At 39.7% G+C, this 22,630-nt stretch overlaps 2 protein-coding genes across 6 annotated transcripts in view; both read left to right on the forward strand.

Annotated features, from left to right (window-relative positions):
- LOC127971099 (microfibril-associated glycoprotein 4) overlaps positions 1-22,630 on the forward strand; it is an 89,943-nt gene that overhangs the window by 29,124 nt on the left and 38,189 nt on the right. The window contains exons 1-6 of one of the 5 annotated variants that reach the window (XM_052573892.1): positions 19,885-19,927; positions 20,031-20,083; positions 20,167-20,373; positions 20,681-20,777; positions 20,943-21,110; positions 21,312-21,871. The exons of 2 other annotated variants lie outside the window; for them this stretch is intronic. In XM_052573892.1, the coding sequence (XP_052429852.1) occupies positions 20,066-20,083; positions 20,167-20,373; positions 20,681-20,777; positions 20,943-21,110; positions 21,312-21,565 (744 nt within the window). In that variant the 5' untranslated portion in view covers positions 19,885-19,927; positions 20,031-20,065 and the 3' untranslated portion in view covers positions 21,566-21,871. Of the gene's footprint in view, positions 1-19,884; positions 19,928-20,030; positions 20,084-20,166; positions 20,374-20,680; positions 20,778-20,942; positions 21,111-21,311; positions 21,872-22,630 lie in introns of those variants that run through there. 2 more of the 5 variants (XM_052573889.1, XM_052573888.1) reach the window with 2 other exon arrangements.
- LOC127971250 (microfibril-associated glycoprotein 4-like) overlaps positions 1-22,630 on the forward strand; it is a 70,021-nt gene that overhangs the window by 28,660 nt on the left and 18,731 nt on the right. The gene's annotated exons all lie outside the window — the stretch shown is intronic.

Raw genomic sequence — 22,630 nt, forward strand, 5'->3', positions numbered from 1 at the left:
TGAAGAATCTCTGTAAACAGTTGCTGGTCCACATTGATAGTAAGAAAAAAATACTATGAATGTCATTGTGGACCAGCAACTGTTTGGTTTTCTACCTTCTTCAAAATAGTGTTTATGTTTAGCAGAAGAAGGAAACTCATTCAGGTTTAAGAGTGGGTACATGAAGGTATTTTTGGGTGAATTATTCCTTTACTGATAATAAAACACCAAACACACAGAAAAAAATCACTCTTGACTGACAAACTTGAATACAGTTGCTTTAATAGGAATCAATTCAATTTGCTCCTGCTAAATACACCTATTGTACATGAAAATAAAACACTTTATTTTATTTGTATATTATCTGTATTTTTAATCTGTATCTTTGTTCTCATTTATTAATAACAAAGATAAAATAATTACAAATATTTGTATCTTCACCCATGCACTTTGGCCTAAATATCCGCCATACTTTTTCATATTTTGTTACCTTTAAATTAGTGCTGGACAAGGATTAAATATTTTAATCGCGATTAATCGCATTATTTTCTGCGATTAATCACGATTAATCGCAACATGCGCAAAATTCAATAATGAAATCAAAAGTAATGTATTGTGTAATTTTATTTTTTCAAGGTTCTGCTGTATGAACAAAAGTGCAATAACATTTGGTTTGTCAAAACGTTAAACAAATAAAGTGCTTTTTTACAGCAGTTAAAAGTTAGTAGCAGTTAACATTTCTTGTAAATCTTTACTTAAACATTAATGTAATCAAATTAAATATAACATTAACGTATAAATAAAACATTAAAACTAGGGCCGGGACTTTAACGCGTTAATTGAGATTAATTAATTAAACAAAAATTAACGCATTAACTAAGATTAATTAATTACAGAAAAAAAAATTCCCGCATTTTTAATAACTTATTTTTGCACCGCGGAACGTTTCTCACTGGATGAGATTCGGCGAACCGATTATACTGAAGCACCACCTAGCGTTCGCATATCACCGCAGCAGCACATCGAGCCTCAAGTATCACCTCAACGCAAAACATATAGCAGCTAGCATGGACTTTACACTTTATGTTGAACTATGTATTATTTTGTTGGTGCAACTGGCAGTTTATGTTGAACTCTTTATTGTTTTGGCCAAGGTTATTAAGAGTATGACTTAGTATGTTATGGCCTCTGAAGCAACAGAGAGATGTTTTCTAATAGTCAGTGTTTCCAATGTTCTGAATGTAATTGACAGTATTGTGTTTTACTTAAAAAAAAAAAAAAAACACTTTACAGAAGGTTCCAGCACCTATAAGCTTCCTGAATTTCTGAAATGTACTATTTCTAAATTGTTTCTAAATATGCTATTGCTACACTTCATGGCAAAAATTGCACTGGTCTGCTAGACTTGGTTGAACAAAAATAAACAATATTTTGTTGCTTAAGCTTATGTATTCAGTCATTATTCAGTGGTATACTATAAATCCATGTGAAAAAAATTACTTCTCACTGTTCTCAGGTCAAATATTTATCTGCGATTAAAATGCGATTAATTTCGATTAATTAATTACAAAGCCTCTAATTAATTAGATTAATTTTTTTAATCGAGTCCCGGCCCTAATTAAAACATTAATGTTTTATTAAATAAAGTTTTTCAATTTAAGATTTAGGTACCTTTTTCCATTTTTCTGTCCGTACCTGATATTTTTTGTTTTGCGCTGTAGCTCCCTTAGGCACACAACAAATGCTTTCATTGGCATAGCATACTGATAAACATCCCATCCCTCCTGTGACCCATGGTTTGTGTTGTATTCGGTTGTATTATTACAGTCTATCTATGTGTATTAAAACGCAGTGAGCAACGGACTTTCAAAATAAAAAGTACGTTAACGCGCAATAAATTAATTGTCGGCGTTAATTAATTAATGCCTTAACGCGATAAAAACAAGTTAACTTGCCCAGCCCTACTTAAAATACTTTATAATGGGGAAATTAGTTTGGCTGTGATGCTCAAACAGCTTTCAAAATAGAAAAACCAACATGACAAAGAATCATTATAAAATCATGATATTTCTAAAAAAAAAAAAAAAAAAAAAAAAAAAAACATTAAATAGTTTCAACCATATTGTCTTGAGAATCTAGAAAAAATGATTTTGACAGCTTCCTTGGCGATTTAAGGTATTCAAGAACTTATGCATTGTTTACCCAGCTAAGAAATTAATGTTCAAAGAATGTTTTGGTAACATTACCATACAGGACACCTCACAATAGAGTTACCACACAAATAAATATTACAAAACAACTGAGGTTTAGGGCCAATTATCCTGTCAGTCATTCATTAAATTCCTTAAATTCATCAGTATTTAGAACTAAGTAGAATAGTTTGTAATTAATTAAATTTAATCTGAAGTTATTGCACTGCCTTTATGGAAAGAGCCTATGTATAAAGTGTCATTGCATACAAGTGTAATTTTGCTTTGATATCCTTTACAAAATCATTTACAAAAACAGAAAATAAAACAGGCCCCAAGATGGAACCCTGGGGAACACCTTTAGTTATCTTGAGAAAGCCTGATTTGTTTCCTTCAACACATACAAAATGGGGCTCATTTATGAAACGAATGTACGACAGAAAACTGGGCATACGGTTGTTTCAATGCAAAACTTGGAATTTATCATTATGGATGTGAGCTACGATCAAAATACCAGCAGTAATGATACTATGGCCAGTTCTAAAATCTGACAGTCATATTCAATGTTTCCAGCTGAAAGGCCAAGCAAGACATGTTTCTGGATCAACATCTTTTGCTGACCCTGGGAATATAGACTAGACCCAATCCCTACCCCTAAACCTAACCCTACCCATAATTTATTCCTAAAATCAGTGTGAAATGATCTGGTTAACAAGGGTGTAGAAGCACCTAACCCTAATCATAAGCCTAATACTTCCTATAAAGTTATCCCTCAATTCTGATTGGTTAATTGGAATGTTGTTCCAGAATCAACAAGGATTGTGAAGTGTTTGTGTGCAGTTAAGACTCTGTTCATATTTCGCAGACAGGCGGGATTATGCAAATGTGTTACCCAGTGACGTAGACCTTTAACAGGCAAAATATTTGAAAGTATGACTAATCGTTAAGACGATTCAGAACCAGCTCTCTCTTTTGAGAGACATATCTTTATTTATCATGCACTTCTTTGATTAACAACTTTGCAGACTGGTTTCATTTATGGATAGCTATGTTATAAACTGCAAAATAGATATTTTTCACTATCTAAAGTTGATGTCTATACAGCAAAGATTTACAGTAAAAATCAAACAGTCAATGTCATGTAATCAAACAGACAGTGAACACTGTTGTATTTTCATTATCAAAACGAGGCCAGGTGCAACGGGTTACATGCTTTCTTTATATCTCACTATTTAACACACAACTTGTGCTCATCTCTCTTCTTTTACTACTCTCCTCCTTGTATCTCCCTCTTAAATGCTACTTCCCCCTAGTGTTCTCAGTAAGTATTACACTGAATAACAGGACACCACAAACACTATTAACAGAAATGATTAAATGTTTTTATCAAACTTGTATGTAATGTATGTTTTAAACGGTATAATTAAATTGTATTATTATTTACAGTATTACAGAATATACAGCATACATTCATCATTAAATTATTTCTTTTTTCCTACAGCCATCACATAATTTCTTCACTTTAAAAATTCTGTCAAATTCAATAAGTCAAAGTCCATCAAAAAGTAAGGTGAGGCATTATCCATTTGAACTGATTATTAACCAATGTGAATTCAGATGTGGCAGTGCCTCCTGTTGGACAGTTCTGCAAAGACAGCTACAGTTCCTCCCAAAATTTGTTCACAAAATATACACAAGCCTTCTTGAAAGTTCATGGTTCAAAACAACATTGAGTCAAGAGGTTACAATGGAACTAAATGAAGCAGACATTCTGGTGAATTTAAAGCAGAAATGCCATTATTGTATTTTTGTCGAAACAAAATCTACATTATTTGAGTTGTATAGTGTCCTAATTATTTTGAGGTGGAACTACTGTTCTAAACAGTGCTTTTCTTGTACCCTTGTACATATTGTATGAAAGTAGCAGGGTTTACTAGCTTGAGTGTTAGAGAGTTTTGGGGTGTATGCAGCTTTATCACATGTAATGTTTATGTCTTTTGGCTGTTATTACATGCTTGCATTTTAAGGTGTATTGTATTTGCTGTTTTACTTCTAGTGTTTTAAGACCAAACCAGACGCATTGTGACATGCTGATAGTCCTCCAATGAAAAACTGGTCTAGTCTTAATCAGGAGAGAAATCTGCACAGATTAAGCACCGTTTACAAGCCAAAACAGTCCAAAACGGATCTAAACAAACATGTTTGTTTGGATTTTGATGTGAGAGACAAAAGGAGACATGGACTAGATCAGTGGTTCCCAAACCTGTCCTGGAGTACCCCCAACACTGCACGTTTTCTTTGTCTCCCTAATTAAACACATCTGATTCAACTCATTAGCTCATTATCACATGGGTTAATGAGTTGATGAGTTGAATCATACCATTTTGTACACAATGGTAATTCAAAGTGCTTTACATAAAAGAAAGTAAAATAATCATGAAGAAAAATGATAACAAAAATAAAACAAGCAATTTTAAAACTTTTAAAATGATTAAAACATTTAAAAACAGTTAGAAAATGATTTTACATAAAAAATTATAATAATAATAAAACAGTGAAAATATAGTGCAATCAGTCTAGATTTAAATGTGACTAGTGTTTTAGCACATCTGATCTCTTCTGGAAGCTGATTCCAACTGCGGGCAGCATAGAAACTAAAGGTGAACTCCCCTTGTTTTGTGTGAACCCTTGGTATTTCTAACTGACTTGATCCTAATGATCTGAGTGCTCTGTTAGGTTTATATTCAGTAAACATATCTGCAATATATTTCGGTCCTAGGTCATTTAGTGACTTATATACTAGTGAAAGTACTTTAAAATCAATCCTAAATGTAACTGGAAGCCAGCGTAAGGACCTGAGGACTGGTGTGATATGATTTCGTCTTCAGGGACTGTTTTGTCTGATTTAAACGTCTGCTTACAGCGAAGAAATGAAACGCACATCTAAGGCAAGTCCTAAAAGTTTTGTGAAATGTGCTGACCCGTGCCCAAGATATTTGTCGCCGGGTGACACTCACGAGATGTGTGTGTACTGTTTGGGTGAAGAGCACGCACAGGATGCTCTTGAGGGAGCGTCCTGTGCAAATTGTGAGCGTTTTCCTATGAGAACGCTCCGGTCTCGTCGGGCTCTCTTCTCGAGGGAAGAGAGTTCAGCGTCTGGTCCTCGCGGATCGGGTCCCGCTCGTGCCGAGGCAGAGCGGCGACGCGCTTCATGGGGCTCCCAGATGGAGCTCGCTGACAGTCTCGAGAGGGGCGTTAACCTCTCCGACGCGTCATCGCCTGACGAGAGGGAGCTGCAGGTGGATGACGGAGACTTTTCACCTACTAATACTGCAGCGAGTGCTCTTCAGGCCGGGCAAGAGATGGCTGAGGAGGATGATTTAGATCCTCAACCTCGTCAGCCATCCTGCCCCGTGTACGCAGAGCTGGTGGAAGTTATGGAGCGCGCCACTGACAAACTTCAGTTGCCATGGCGGCGCGCTCAGGGAGAGATCGTTCGCGGTCGCTTGGATTCTTCCTGAACATAGACCACCAGCTCAGCAGAGCCTTCCATTCCTTCCTGATCTCCATTCAGAGATCGAGAGGGCATGGAAGAAACCGTACTCTGCCCGTATTCATCGACATCAGCGGGGCAACTTCGCTGATGTTGAGGGGATCGGTGAGTATGGTTATGTGTCGATGCCGCCCGTTGAAGAGACGTTTGCGAACTATCTCGTTTCTGGGCGGGTGTCGACACTAAAAGCTCCGACTCTGCCATCCAAGCCCCTTAAAACCACGGCTCGCTTGAATGGCAGAGCGTACACGGCAGCAGGTCAGGCTGGTGCTGCCCTTCATACCATGGCAGTGCTCCAAGCCTACCAAGCTGACCTGCTGCAGGATCTTGACCAGGGGGCAGGGCTGTCCCCTGAGGCAGTCGCTGAGTTGCGCCGGACCACAGTTTTGTCCCTCCGGGCCACTAAACAGACGGCTGCCGCGATCGGCCGATCGATGGCGGCGATGGTGGCCACAGAGAGGCATCTGTGGCTCAACTTGGCTGATATCGGGGAGAGAGAAAAATCCCTTCTCCTTGATTCACCAGTTTCGCCTGCTAAACTTTTTGGCACCTCCGTTGAGGCGGTGGTTGGAAAGTTTAGGGAGGCGAAGGAGCGCTCAGCTGCATTTAAGACCTGTATACCTCTGAGATCCGGGCCCCAGCCCAGGCAGGCGGGAGGACCTGGTCCGTCTTGGTCTGAGGACCGTAGGCAGGACCAGAGGTCTAGTGTCGCCTCTCGTGCCCCCCCTCCATGGAGGAGTAGGACACAGAGGAGGCGGGCCTCCCGCAAAAAGAGGGACTTAAGGGAGGTCATTCAGCATAAGCGCTGCAACGCTCAGCGGAAATAGGGTTTGATCTCCCTGGAGGGCCTTTTTCTACCAGCCCTCTCCCTCTTCTTGACTCCCCAGGCGTTTACGTTACACCAGCCCTGGGGATGGGCCTTATGATGAGAACTATGTTCTGATGGCCCACCGTAGCAACTGGTTGATGTGAGCGCCTCTTTTAGGCATGTAAAAGTGGTGGACCCCAGATTCATTGAGAACTCTCTGGCGAGTCTTCACTCCGCACGCCGCAGGTGAACTTTTGGTTTGTAAAATTCTGTGTGTATAACTAACACTGATTGTATTTCTCTACAGACCCTGTTCCCTGTATAGACCTAGGGGGTCATTCTTAGAGGAGCAGTTAAAGTATGGACTTTTGGGCCCTGAAGCCTCCCCCAGTTGGTGGCTAGAACGAATTAGGAAGAAGCTCAAAGAAGATTTGGCTTCTGTGCTGAGTATGTGATGGCCTTCCTGTCATAACATTTTATATGCGTGGTGGGCCACCGCTCATTTCTGTTTAGCCTCAGGGCTATTAGCCACCCAGAGGGTAGAGTAGTTGGTCTTCCTAAAAAAAAAAAAAAAAAAAAAACTTTTTTGCTTTAGGTTTAGACTGATGCTGGCGCTTCAGATAGATCTTCAGATAGATGTCCTGCCTATCGGTTTGTGACATTGGTATCCTGAGTACTCGCTCCCCTGAGCTCTGTTGGGTTTCAGTAGGTTGAGTGTTTTCACGGCCTCTCAATCAAGTAGGCTGTGGCTCCTCCGAGCCCTCAGGTAGATCTATGCTTGTAGGTCGGCCCTCATCCGGGCCGCCTCTGTAGCTGGCCTAGGCTATGCTAGGGATGTTGGAGGCGTGTTGCTAAGTATAGCTGCCACATTCATTATGTGTTAGGCTTCCTCCCCTTGATTTCAGCCTCCTCCCTTAAATGGGAGTTGTTGGCCAAGGCCCGCCCCTTTCTCTGCATTCAGGGGTGATAGAGTAATGCAGGGTGGTAGCTGAGGTAGGATCAGTCTGGCAGGGTTAGGCCTTCTTTCGCTCTGCGAAGTGAGAGTTTGTCAGACCCTGCCGAACAGAGATGTTTTTGGGCCTCTAGAGCTGGCTCCACTCAGCCCGTTGAGCTAATCGCTCGACCGATGGGTTCAAGTGGGTTGGCTTGCAATTTAGCCCCCCCGCTCCCCTAGGCTGGGCGCAGGACAAATCCCTGTCACCCTTTGGAGCCACTTGCAGGCCTGCTCCCTGTCTAACATTGCAGGGGCATATGGTTGTTACTCCCCCGCTAACTCAGGGTAGTTTTGAGTAGTCCATTCTCAGCTCTGTATGTATCTACCTCACACCACGATGGCTCCGGTTGAGCAGGGAGTTCTAAACTACATTTCATTCCGGTTTTTGAACTCCGCTCCCTTTGAAGCCAGAGCATTGCCATGGGCTGACGCCTATGCATTTAGTAGGTAGGCCCCTAATGGGGCCTCCACTAGGCAGAGTGGCATATGTTGTACTCCCCTGCTATAAGGGTATTGCTATTTGCTGAGTACACTGCCTCTGGCAATGTGATTAGGTACCAGGATGCTGTAGCAAACAGATTTCTGCCGCGAAGGCTGCACAGTTGGGTAGTAGGCCCCAGCAGGCCTCCTTGACGGAACAGCCCCCAATAGGGCTCCTAGGCCAGCTCACCTTCGGTGGTTGGCCCTGGTAGTTCAGGCAGAAGGCTCACTGCTGATTAGTAGGCCTTAACAGGCCTCCTCTGAGGTGGGTCGCAACATTGTGGAACATACACTTGGACAAAACTATAGGAAAAGTTTTTAATAGTATGGTTCCAGCAGTGTTCGTTAAAGTAGCAGAATAGACTCGCTATCAGCTAGCAGGCTCGACCAGGCCTCCCTGTTAGGTGAGTCCCCAGCAGCAGTTACATCCAGCTGATTAGACTGTTTCAGGTAGTAGGCCTCTTCAGGCCTCCCTGAAGGTGGGCTCCCACATTTTGTGGTGGTCAGGTAGTAGGCTTTACTAGGCCTCCCTGAGGGGTTAATCCCACATACTGTGGTTACTAGGTGGCAGGCCCCACAGGCCTCCCTGGAGTTGAATTCCCGCTTCTTTGAACTGTCAGGTAGTAGGTCTCATAAGGCCTCCCTGAAGGCAAAGCCCCAAAGACAGTCAACTGGACTGCCAGTCTGGCTCACTATCAGCTATGGTTTTCAGGTAGTAGGCCTCTCCAGGCCTCCCTGAAAGTAAGCTTTCCTGCACTGTGTTTATCAGGTAGTAGGCCTCACTAGGCCTCCCTGAAGTTGAGCTCCCACATACTGTGGTTGTCAGGTAGTAGGCCTCACCAGGCCTCCCTGGAGTTGAGTTCCAAATGACTTTCAGTTTCCACTTAAGGTGGTTATCTGGTAACAGGTAGTAGGCCTCTCTAGGCCTCTCTGTAGGTGAACTCCCACATATTGTGGTTATCAGGTAGTAGGCTTCACCAGGCCTCTCCGAAGGTGAGCTCCCACATACTGTGGTGGTCAGGTAGTAGGCCTCTCCAGGTCTCCCTGGGAGTAGTTTCACGGTGATGCTGGGTTTTGTAAGCTAGTGGCCACTTACTTCAGTTTAGCAGTCCTTATCAGGCAGCTACCGGAGGTGAGTTTGCGCCCTGGCTCGGCTCAAGTTTTTATTCTCTGCTACGGGTTCCCTCCTGGAACCTTTTTTATCCTGCTACAGCCTGGTTGCCTACCAGGTAGATCTTATGCTCCCCTCACTGAGGGTCAGTGTGAGTATGTGGTCTCCTGAGTCTGGTCAGTCAGTCGTAGGCCTCTCATGAGGCCTCCCAGTTAGATCAGTCCTTAGGCCCTCACAGGCCTCCTCAGTGTTTTTTGAAACACAAACACTGGGTAGATCCGTGGATCGAGTAGAGAAACTCCCCTCGCTGGCAAGGGTTGTAAAGCACTATGCTGAGTCATACTCTCCAGGATATCCCGTCTCTGAGATCCGGGCCGAGTGGTTCACTGCCTGCTCCGCAGTTCCTCGGGCTGGATGCCTTCCTAAAGGCAAGTGTCCAGAGGCTCTGTCTTCGGACAGACAGGAAGTGGCCAGTCTGTAGTGTCTTATGTAGTGACACCAGGTCAGGCCTGCCTGGTGGCATTTCAGGTGGTACATTCCCCTGAATAGTGACTGGCTGGGGTTCCCTCGGGTTCCCTAGCCACATTCCCTAGAAGGGACCCCTTCTAAGAAGTTGAAGTTGTGGTCCTAGGCCCTTGAGCAGGCCCAGGTAGACCTTTCACTAAACTATGTTTATGGAGGTTTTCTGTGGTATCATATAGCTTGGGCTATGACCGTAGGGAGTGCTGTCACTGACAGCCCTGTGTGACCTGAGGGTGAGTGGTTCTAGCGTTCATTGAATTGCTGGTTCTGACAGTTGTCACTGCCATTGGGCATGCACTCCCTTTAGCATGGCGGCGTGGGTATTTCGTTCCCCATAGCGTCGTTGACGTATTGTCGAAGTTCCCTTCGAAAGGGAACGTCTCAGGTTACAAATGTAACCTTGGTTCCCTGAGAACAGGGAACGAGACAATACGTCTCCAAGACATGCCTCAGGGTCTGCCTGCCAAACAGTCCCTTCAGACGAAAGGATATTGTCATGGTTTCAAGGCGCCCTTTTAATATCCAGGTCGCACGCTCATCATTCAAGCTGATGATTCACGGATGTCGCCGGTCAGCATGATTGCTGTGAGTTGATATTTGATTTCAGACACCTGTCAAACCTGAGGCGTTCCCCATAGCGTCGTTGACGTATTGTCTCGTTCCCTGTTCTCAGGGAACCAAGGTTACATTTGTAACCTGAGACGATTTTCTGGTTCCAGTCAGAATCCTGGCAGCAGCGTTCTGGATGAGCTGCAGCTGTCTAATGGTCTTTTTGGGAAGGCCGGTGAGGAGCCCATTACAATAGTCCACCCTGCTGGTGATAAAGGCATGAACAAGTTTCTCCAAGTCTTGACTGGAAACAAAACATCTAATTCTTATGATGTTTTTTAAATGATAGTATGCTGATTTAGTTACTGCTTTGACATGACTATTGAAACTAAGGTCTGTCTCCAGAATCACACCAAGATTCCTGACTTGATTTTTTGTTGTTTTACCCCTAGAGTCAAGGTATGCATTCACCTTGAAAACTTCATCTTTGTTTCCAAATGCAATGACTTCAGTTTTTTCCTTGTTTAACTGAAGAAAGTTCTGGCACATCCAACTATTAATTTCACCAATACACTGGCAGAGGGAGTCAATGGGGCTGTAGTCATTTGGATTTAAGGCTAGGTAAATCTGGGTATCATCAGCATAGCTGTGGTAGGCAATTTGGTTCTTTCTCATTATTTGACTTAGTGGAAGCATATACAGGCTAAACAAGAGCGGTGCTAGAATTGAGCCTTGTGGGACTCCGCATGTCATGGATGTCAACTTAGACTTATGCTCTCTTATACTCACATAATAGCTTCTCCCTTCTAAGTATGATCTGAACCATTTGAGTACCATCCCAGAAAGCCCGACCCAGTTTTCCAGTCTCTCTAGTAGTATGTTATGATTGACAGTGTCAAACGCAGCACTGAGATCTAGCAATACCAACACCGATATTTTGCCAGAGTCACAATTTAAGCGAAAATCATTTATTATCTTAATGAGTGCTGTCTCTGTGCTGTGATGTGGTCGGAAACCAGATTGAAAATTGTCCAGGTATCCATTTGAGTTTAAATATTTGTTCAGCTGATTAAAAACTACCTTTTCTATAATTTCGCTTATAAAAGGAAGATTAGATATTGGTCTAGAATTGCTCAAAATTGTGATATCAAAATTTGTCTTTTTCAGGAGGGGCTTTACAATTGCAGTTTTTAGGGAGTTTGTGTCAAGACAACAGGTTGATGATTTTAGAATCATCGGAGGCATCTGGGATGGACCATCACACAGTGGAAACGTGTACTGTGGTCAGATGAATCAGTATTTCAGGTATTTTTTTGGGAGGAATGGACGCCGTGTGCTCCGGACCAAAGAAGAAAAGGATCATCCAGACTGTTAACAGCAACAAGTCCAAAAGCCAGGGTCTGTCGTGGTATGTGGTTGTGTCAGTGCTCTTGGCGAAGGTAACTTGCACTTCTGTGAAGGCACCATTAATGCTGAAAAGTACATAGAGATTTTGGAGCATAATATGCTGCCTTCAAGAAGACATCTTTTCCAGGGACGTCCACGCATATTTCAACAAGACAATGCGAAACCACATTCTGCACACATTACAAAGTCCTGGCTGCGGAGGAAGAGGGTATGGGTACTTGACTGGCCTGCCTGCAGTCCCGACCTTTCTCCAATAGAGAAAAGGAATGTGTGTGAAAAGGAATGTGTGTGAAAAGGAATGTTGTGAAAAGGAATGGCAACATTACAAAGTGGTAAATGCTTTACTGTCCCAACTTTTTTTTAAATGTGTTGCAGGTCTGAATGACAGGAAAGGATGCATATTTACAAATGACATGAAGTTGACCAGAAAAAAACATGAAATATTTTTTGTTTATATTGTCTGCAATGAAATACAAGTCAAAGTAAATTTAGAAATAACTTATTTTTTTTATTTATTTGCGTTTTCCATACTGTCCCAACTTTTTCTGATTTGGGGTTGTACATTTCATGACACTATAACAGTAATATTTAGAAAATTATCCGAATAAAAGTGGCGGTTGAAAATGCTGCGTAAACTCGACTGGCAGAAGCCCCCCCATGACGCAAATTCGCGTCTGTTGTGAAGTTAATTTCATGCAGGAATGAAGTGAATGATCTCAAAATGTTCAAGCGGCAAACTAGACGCAGTGGACGCGAATTTGACGCTCTATTCGCGTTTGGTGTGAACACAGCATAAAGAGTCTATGCCATAAACTTTACATATTTCAAATTCTTTTAAAAAGCTTGTAATTGATGCTGATAAATGCTTATTTCAAAGTTGTAAACACAAAGACTTTCTTCTTCCATGAGGGCGTTTGGCATAACCTTACGTGGGACATGCTTCTCCCAGAAAACCAGTAGGGTTCAGATTGTGATTTCGAAACTCCAGAAGTGTTTTAAACTTGTGTGCCATATGCATCAGAGGCATACCTAGGAAGAATAACAAAGCACAGTGAGACCTTGGGCCATCCAAGAGGTAGGTGAGTTTGTTTCTTCATCAGATCTGGAGAAATGTAGCATTGTGTCAGTGTATCAGCAATGGATGCTCTGCAGTGAATGGGTTCCATCAGAATAAGAGTCCAAATAGCTGATAAAAACATCACAATAATCCACAACTAATCCACACCAGTCCAGTCCACCAGTTAACATCTAGAGAAGACAAAATAAACAAATCCATAAAGCAGTTTTTAAATTCAGAGTGAGTCCATATTAATGTTTCCTCCAGTGAAAAGTGGTCTGGTCTGAATCAGGAGAGAAATTTTACAGTTAACAAACCAAAACAGTCCAAAACAGCTCTTAACAAATATGTGGTTGGGTTTTGATGTGAGAGACAACTTTTTGGACTTGGAGATGGACTTTTTCACTGGAGGAAACTCTGCAGGACATTCTTCTCCTCCTGTTTCTACAGAGATGATGTCCTGTTGTCCTGGCAGGGTAAAGGTCACATCAGGTCAACAGTTAATGGAAAGCTGCAGTGTTGTGATGAAACATTTGACGTGTTTCAAAACATCTGATATGAAGATTACAATTTATCATCAAAGTCATTGTTTTGCTTCAACTTCATCGCACTTGTGATTAGCCAATCTTGAATATCTTTCAGCAAGTCATGGTTCAGATGTCACAGAAGATAAAGTCAGTTTGCAACCAGCTAAAATCATTGCCATCTTTAGAAAACTTTAGCAATTAACCAGAAGGCAGTAAAGATGCTGCTAACACAATACAATTTAATGATTCAAATGATAAGTACAAAACTGAAAAAAGTAATTACACTAATTCTAAAACAATACATTTTTTACAATATTCACTCAAAATTCACCTAAACATTTGACTATTTTTTTTTTTTAGTGAGCAAATGTTTAAAAATGCTAACTTGATGGCATTGCATTTTGTCTCAACATCAATAATAGTTTGATGCATAACAGAATAGAAGAATAAAAGAGATTAGAAGATTCAGCTGTACATCTTGAGAAGGCCTTAAATCCTGTTCACACCAAGCATGATAACTATAAAGATAACGATAGCGATAAAGTTCTAAAAATCGTTCTCAATATTAAAGAATAGCAGAGTCCACACTACAACTATAACGATAAAGGCACAGAAAATGGTATCGTTGGAATCATGTTCAGAACGATTTTTTTTTTCCAGCTGATGAACGATACAAACATTCACATCCAATCAGAATCCATCCTGCTGTAACGAGCTCGAGGATTTAAAGCGGCAGACGCACGTGCGCTCAGAATAAACAGACGATATCGTTCGCTGGTGTGGACGCTAATATCGTTATCTTTATAGTTATCGTGCTTGGTGTGAACGGGCCTTTAGACTTTATATAACATGATAAAACAGAAGTAGAGAACACTACAAGCACACTGGGTTCCATATCACTGAAAGATGCTATTTTTTGGTTTTTGGTTCACCTAGAGCAGATGGAGGAGGGTTTGGCCCCTGGTGTTGTGACAACGGCCGGAGAGCTCTCACAGGAGGAGGACCAGCTGGGCCCACAGGCTTTGGTGGTTGTGGGGCCCGCCCTTTTTTAATTTAACCTTTTTTAACCAGGCAAATTAATTAAGAACAAGTTCTTATTTTCAATAACAGCTTAGTGGATATCTGGGGGCTTGCAGCACAGTGGGAGAGCTTGGTCCCAGCATAAACCAATTTCTCCATTTTCTGTGAGACGCTTAGAAGTGGAGATGCTGGAGAGAGGTATAATGTGTCTGGTGAGTAGAGCTGTGGCTCTGGTGTTTCTGTTGGCTATGATATGTTTTCCTGGCTTCCCTGGCTGTTTTCTAGAAGTCATCCTTGGGTGATGAGTCTTAGAGCTGTTCGGATGTCACCGTGTGTCTGTGATGAGCTTTGTGGTCAGGGTCGGGATGGTTGCCATGGGCAGTGCTTGTTGTGGCTGCGTGGTGTTATCAGTGTCCTTGTGGAATATGAAGTCCTGTGGTCACTCATACTCTTTCCAGATGTGTTTGTGCCATTCAGGTTGAGTAGTTTGGCACACACTACTGAAGGATGACAGAGGGAGAAGTAGATATTGTCCTTTAGCTCTCTAGCACTAAGTTTGTTTGGGTGGAGGCCATCCAGTTTAAAGAGTTGTCTATTGCCCCAGAAAAGATTAAAGTTGTCGATGAAATTGATTTTAAATTGAAGATTCTTTGTAGCCATGTGTTCAGCCCAAGCAAATGTGAAAACATATTAGTTCCCCTTGCTGGGAGTGGTCAACTGATGAAAGACTGAACTTTGACTCTTCGAAGTGTTTCAAAAAGAGTTCACTGAAGTCCTTCTTAAGGAGTTATGACAGCTCTTTACAAATATAATTCTTCCCCACATGGATGATGGTTCTGAATCCCACTGTCTGCTAGACCTGGAGTGCCTGTTAGTAGCAGTGTTAGCTGCTGGCTGATCCGATCCATGTTTAATCACATTTGGGGATTCCTCAACCTCATTCATTAATGCTTCAAATCTGTTCTCAAGATGTACAGGGAGTGGTAGAATACCAGTATTCACAAGCCTGATTTTGGGTCTCGCTCCCTGTTTGTGCCATCAATTAATGTGATGATCAGTTTCGTCTGGTTCCTCTACACTTGGTATAAACTTTAAAAATTCACTAGATTCACAGGATGCACCGGCTGTCTGCTGTGTGTTCTACCTATTTTGGAGATCCAGCAAGTAACTTTGTTTCAAGAACCGCACTCCTTTGTAGAAGTTTGCAGAAAATCATGTAGCATGTAGATTCAACAGGAGCCATTTTCTTTGTAAGCTCCTGGCAGTGAGAGGCAGAGTCTTATTTTTTTTGTGTTTTTAGTTTTAGTGTTCATTCCAAAAATGTGTTGTTTGAGCACTGTGCTGATCTGCTTAAATAAAAATCTGATAAAAATCTGATAAAAATACAGAAATAGGAAGCAAAGTGCAGAGCAGTAAGCAAGAACATTCGAATGATAGGGAAGCCAGAATCATCTGAACATTATTAAATTGATATATGTTTACTTGAAATGGAATATGGAATATTGGTATAAGGTATAAGGTATATATTGGTATAAGGTATATGGAAACCACTGCTCTACATCACATGTCTGATCTTTATGGTAATGGACTTCAGAGATTTCCTGCTGTTCTTCCAGTAGTACCAGGTGGGCCCCAAAACCAAACTGCCATCATCTTTCCCCCACAAATAAACAAATATGCTCCTAGAGAGTATTTCACAGCGTAACTGTCACTCCAATTATCTTGGTCTTTGTCAAAGGTGAAGAACTTTATTCCATTGTGAAGACTCAAAGAGTCAACTGCAGAAAGGAGAAACTCTTATTAGGGTCACACAACTGAAAACTGGAAAATTAAATGGCTGTAGTTTGTTTCACCTGCTCCTTCATTTACAAAGTAGCTAACATGCAGTTTGTACCCAGCAGCCTCAGAGCCCACAGAGAAAGACTTGTAAAGAGAATAAGCGTTCCGTCCCTTCAAAATCCGACACATATACTCCGAGTTTATTCTGATCCCTGCTGGTCAGCTGATGAAGAAACTCTAAACCTGTTAAAAAAATTGAAAGGAACCCGGTTTAGTAGATCATAAAACAAATACAAAATATATATCTGCATTTATACTGCAGTACAAAATAAATGTTTAAGTTTTCCATGTCAGATTTTTTATTTATTTTTTATTTTTGGTAGCCCCAAACATCAAAAATGCACTCACCCAGCCACTATTTGCCTGTTTTATTACCACTGCACCTTCATATAACTCTCCCATGGTCTAAAGAAACCTCACCTCGCCGTCCATTCGCCTGAAAAACACCTGAAACATTCAGAAATCATTCATACATCAAATAATTTCACATTTATCTATTTAAAATATATTTATTTTTTAATACGTTTTCTAAACATAGATTAACATGACTATACTAACTGAAAATACATTCTAAATGAAAATCAGAGAACAACTTTTCAATAATTTAACCACAAGTTAAAAAGTGCTTTTCACAGTTTATATCTGCTTTGGTAGCACATGTGGTTAATTGAGTTGAGTGGTATGCTAGGGGGTGCTAGTAAAAGGACATTTCTTAAGCTGGGCCATTATTTATAAAAGTTAATCTATTGTATTAGAAGCACACAGTAATTGAATATATTACCTCAGTTCGTTATTAGTATAATATTAATGCACGCTCAACACTCTTACAGTATAATTGAATTGCAAATGTAATGTAACAAAAAGTTAATGCTGAATGAATTCTGCATTTCAAATATTAAATAAAACAAAGGATATTTAAAGTGTACTTAAGTACACTTGGAATAGTTCCAATTTAGCAAAAACAAGCATATTTAATACAACTTTAGTTGAATTTTGGCACTGCTTTTCCACAACTAAAATGCATTTAGTACAAAATTAGTTGTTCCAATTTATATTGTCTCACAAATGCATTTAGTTATACTGAAGTGCGTACAAATAAATTGTACTTAAGTAAACTATTTTGTCATTGGGGCTGTATGGACATTTGGTCAAAATGTCAACATTTCAAGACACTGAAATAATTTCAAAACATCTGTTGTGAAAAGCTTCATCATGCCAGCAATCTAGTGATAGTAAGATTATCTTAATCATTTTTCAGTGAGTCATGGGTCACTTGTCACAGAAAAAGAATTTGGTTGATTTTGCTTTGTCTTGTACATCTTTAGAAAACTATATATTTTGTAAACAGCAGAGATATGGCTTATATAATACAATTTAATAATGGCAAATGAGAATTACACAAAACTAATTAAAGTAAGATATCCACAAACTTATTGAAAATAACCAAATCAATCCAAGGTTTTTATTTAGCACAGTAGCTAGATTAACAAATAAGCAGAAACCAACCAAATCAGATATTCTGCTAACGTTTAATAGTAATGACTTTATGAATATATTCACTGATAAAATAGAGGGCATCAGAAATACAATAAGAAATGTACATTCTACATTGTCTAATACTTCAGTTTCATCCATCGCACCCAAAGATAAACTGCAGTGCTTATATGACAGGAACAGCTAAATAAACGTATCACTGTATCTAAACCAACAACATGTTTATTAGATCCTGTACCCACTAAATTACTGAAAGAGTTGTTGCCTGTAGCCAAAGAACTGCTTCTCAATATCATTAACTCATTGTTATCTTTAGGTAACATCCCAAAAACATTTAAATTGGCAGCTATTAAGCCTTTTATTAAGAAACCACAACTAGATCCTAGTGAACTGGCAAATTATAGGCCCATTTCAAATATTCAATTTTTATGTCTAAATTTTTTAAAAAGTTGCAAAAAAAAATATCTGTATGAAGAATTTCAGTCAGGTTTCAGGCCCCACCATAGCACAGAAACTGCATTTGTTAAAATTACAAATTACCTGCTTCTTGCGTCAGATCAAGGCTGCATCTCATTTCTAGTCTTACTTGATCTTAGTGCTGCGTTCGACACCACAGATCATGACATACTCCTAGATCGATTACAAAACTATACAGGTATTCAAGGGCATGCTCTAAGATAATTTAAATCCTACCTGTCCGATCGCTATCATTTTGTTTATTTAAACCGGGAGTCATCTCATTTATCACCAGTAAAATATGGAGTGCCACAAGGATCTGTCCTAGGTCCTTTACTATTTTCAATATACATGTTGCCCCTTGGTAATATTATTAGAAAATATGGGATTAGTTTCCACTGTTATTCTGATGATACTCAACTATATATCTCAACGAGACCAGATGAAACTTCTAAATTTATTTAAGCTAACAGAGTGTGTTAAACATGTAAATGATTGGATGACCAATAATTCTCCCCCTATTCAATTCAGATAAGACAGAGATATTAATTATTGGACCAAAAAACAGTACACAGAATCTTGTAGATTACAGTTTGCAACTAGATGTTGATTCCTCTACAGTCAAAAATCTGGGTGTTACATTAGACAGCAATTTGTCTTTTGAAAATCATATTTCCAATGTTACAAAAACTGCATTCTTCCATCTTAGAAACATTGCCAAGCTACGAAACATGTTATCTGTTTCTGATGCAGATAAGCTAGTTCATGCATTCATGACCTCTAGACTAGACTATTGTAATGCACTTCTAGGTGGTTGTCCTGATTCGTCAATAAACAAGCTACAGGTAGTCCAAAATGCAGAAGCTAGAGTCCTTACCAGGTCAAGAAAATATGATCATATTACCCCAATTTTACAGTCTCTGCACTGGATACCTGTTAAGTTCTACATCAGTTATAAATTATCATTACTTACCTATAAGGCCCTAAATGGTTAAGCTCCTGCGTACCTAACTAGCCTTCTACCACGTTACAATCCATCACTCTCCCTAAGGCCACAAAACGCTGGACTTTTGGCAGTTCCTAGGATAGCAAAGTCCACTAAAGGAGGTAGAGCTTTTTCACATTTGGCTCCCAAACTCTGGAATAGCCTTCCTGATAATGTTCGGGGTTCAGACACGCTCTCTCTGTTTAAATCTAGATCACAATTTGTGACAGCAGTTTTATATGATCAAGTGCGCATTATTATTCTTTAGCTTGGGTTAAACTAATTATTTTATCTTGGTTGGAACCACAGCTATACAAATTATGTCTCTATTTCTTTCTCCTTTTTTGCCATGGGATTTACATCCTGTGGTACTGTAATTAGGATTTACACAAGCTCCAGTCTGGATCCAGAACACCTGAGAAGAGATGCAAATCATAAAGTAATCAGGAAAAGTCAGCAAAAAGCTAAAACTAAGAAAATCTTTACTTTTACTTAGAAATTAATGAAGTATAAGGGCTTTCTTAAAGGGACAGTTCTACCGGCTACCAATATCTGTTTGGTTACCAACATTCTTCAAAATATCTTATTTTATGTTCAACAGAATAAAGAAACTCATACATGTTCAGAACAACATGAGGGTAAATAAATAATGACGAAATGTTCTTTTTTGGGTGTACCAGTCCTTTAACTTTTTTCTTTCTTTTCTTGAGGTGTTGGTTGAAATCAGATAAAATTAATGTTGAAATACATTTCCTTTTTAATTCCTCTGATGATAAAAAAAGCAGGTTGCCAAATGACCAAAAACCGGTCCTTTTATGGAATCAACCCCATGACTGTCCCATAAAGTTTTTTTTTTTTTTTTAAATGGAAAATGTCAGATAAAGAGGAGGATCCTGATGATCAGGAAAATATAACAGACACATCACCTGAACATTTACAAGATTCTGAGCGCATATGGTGAGTTTGATTCTGATCATTTTGAAAATCTTATTTCAGAAAATGGCATAATGCATGTTCATGTTTTAATAAAGTGACTGTATTTGTCTGAACTGTATTTCAGGTGAATCTGCTCCTCTGAGCTGGACGTCTGAAGCAATGATCACTAACATGATTGTGAGTTTCTGTATGTAAGAATGTGAGTGTGATTTTGTCAGACATCGATCATTAGACTCAGATCTTGAGTTTGTGTCTCTCAGGTGTTGCTGTGTTTGTCTGCGCTGTTTCCCGTCTTGATGGGTGCTGATGTGGTTAAATCTGATCTTCTTCGTACCAAAGACTGCTATGATATTTATGTGAGTGGATATAGCACCAGTGGCGTGTACACCATCACCACAATAGATGGACCGGTGCAGGTCTACTGTGAGATGAAGTCTGATGGACAAAATAACCAAGGACCCTGGACGGTAAGCATTTCAATGTGTTTTATCTCACTAAAGGATATTTTATTATAAGATGCTCCCCAGTGTGAATGACACCATGATTTCTAATAAACTATTTATCAGAAAGTCTCTCAGTTCTTTTATTTGTGTTCTGTATATGTATTGGAAAACAGTCATTGAAATCACTCAGAGATCACACAAAATATATATTTTTTACTTGTTGGAAAACAAAGCTTGTAAAAGGCTGTACACCTTAAAAATCTTTTTAAAAGATGAATTACATGAAATTATGTGATGTATGAAAGCAATGAATGATTTCTGAATGTTTCAGGTAATTCTCAGGCGAATGGATGGCGAGGTGAATTTCTATAGGCCGTGGAGGAGCTATAAATGGGGTTTTGGTAATAAAGGCGGCGAACACTGGCTGGGTGAGAGTTTTTGTGATGTTTTGGGCTTAAAAAGGCAAACAGAAAAAGACGAAACCATCAAAGACATTGAAAACATGGACATTTCATCAGGACTTTAGTATAAATGCAAATTATTTTTGTTATTAAAGCTATTAAACCAGTTTCCTTTCATGTTTTTTTTTACAGGTTTAGAGTTTGTTCATCAGCTGACGCGCAGGTATCAGTATAAACTAAGAGTCGATTTGGAGGACTTTGATGGGAATAAGGCTTACGCTGTCTACAAGTCTTTCTCTGTGGGCTCTGAGTCTGATGGGTACAAACTGCAAGTGAGTGGCTTCGTCAACGGAGGAGCAGGTGAAACAAACTACAGATGTTTAATTTTTCAGAAAGAAGAATTTAAGCAAATAAAATGGGCGTAGTGGAGTTTTAAAATGACTTTTAAACCATAATGTTTAAACTTATGCTTTTATATTTTATATTATTTATTTTAAAAAGTCATTTTATTTTGGATGTCCAAATGAAAGTGCCTTTAATGAAAGTTTCTTCTTTCTGTAGGTGACTCTTTAAATTATCACAATGGAATGAAGTTCTCTACCTATGACAAAGACCAAGATAATGGAGGAAGCAATTGTGCTAAGGACTACGGAGGAGGGTTTTGGTACAGCAATTGTTATTATACAAACCCCACTGGTTACTATTTGTGGGAGAAAGAGGGTACAGTAATGACTAATGGAGCCACCTGGTACCACTGGAAGAACAACTCGAATTCCCTGAAGTCCATCACCATGAAGATCAAACGTGTGAATTAGAGCCTTTATATGTGCTTCACTGCAGCTTGTGCACATATCATCATATCCATTTGATGCATACATGTGGATCTTTCTTAAAATATGGTAACAAACATTTCCCTTGACTTTTTATTGTGAAAAATATTTAAAAAGTTTAAGAAATCTCAAATATTAAATAGTTTCACTCATAATGTCATGTATAAAATATAAAAAAGAATGTGCCCTCTTATACATCTTCATGCTCTTCTGCATCAGCAAAACCTCTTTGTCCCACTGCAGCAGCTGGAATTACATCTGGTCTGAAACAATAAAGGTTTATCATCAAAATGTTGTTGTGGTTGCTTTGTGTTTCATTATCAAACTAAATAGGTTTCATATCAAGAAAATAGTTTACGTAAAAACAATGATAATATAAAATAATACAAGCAAAAATTATTCTAAAATGCAGAAAACCAATTTGAAATCATTACAATAGTCCACCCTGCTGGTGATAAAGGCATGAACAAGTTTCTCCAAGTCTTGACTGGAAACAAAACATCTTATTCCTGCAATGTTTTTAAATGATAGTATGCTGATTTAGTTACTGCTTTGACATGACTACTGAAACTAAGGTCTGTCTCCAGAATCACACCAAGATTCCTGACTTGATTTTTAGTTGTTTGACCCCTAGAGTCAAGGTGTGCATTCAACATCATCTTTGTTTTGAAACACAATTAAAGTTCTGGAACATCCAACTGTTAATTTCATCAATGCATTGGCAGAGGGAATCAATGGGGCTGTTCCGAATTCTCCATGTTTTGCGTAGTGACAAAGATGCATACAGAATTGGCGCTGCCCGTAATGGTATAGTGCACAACCGGCACAGTTGCGGATCCTACGCTGATTAACAGACTGAGAATAAGCGTAATGCCAGAGAGTTGCATCAGCCGATCTGATCGGGAAGTTCTCTGGATTGCTCGCATTAAAAGGACATTATATGAGTAACGGACAAGTAAGTCCACTGTTATTTGAATATTAATGTTATACTGCAAGTATAGTTGTTGCAGATACTGTTTCTAAGTTTATTCATGTATATTAACGTGACGT

This window comes from Carassius gibelio, chromosome B14, assembly GCF_023724105.1.
Source record: "Carassius gibelio isolate Cgi1373 ecotype wild population from Czech Republic chromosome B14, carGib1.2-hapl.c, whole genome shotgun sequence".
NCBI lineage: Eukaryota > Metazoa > Chordata > Actinopteri > Cypriniformes > Cyprinidae > Carassius > Carassius gibelio.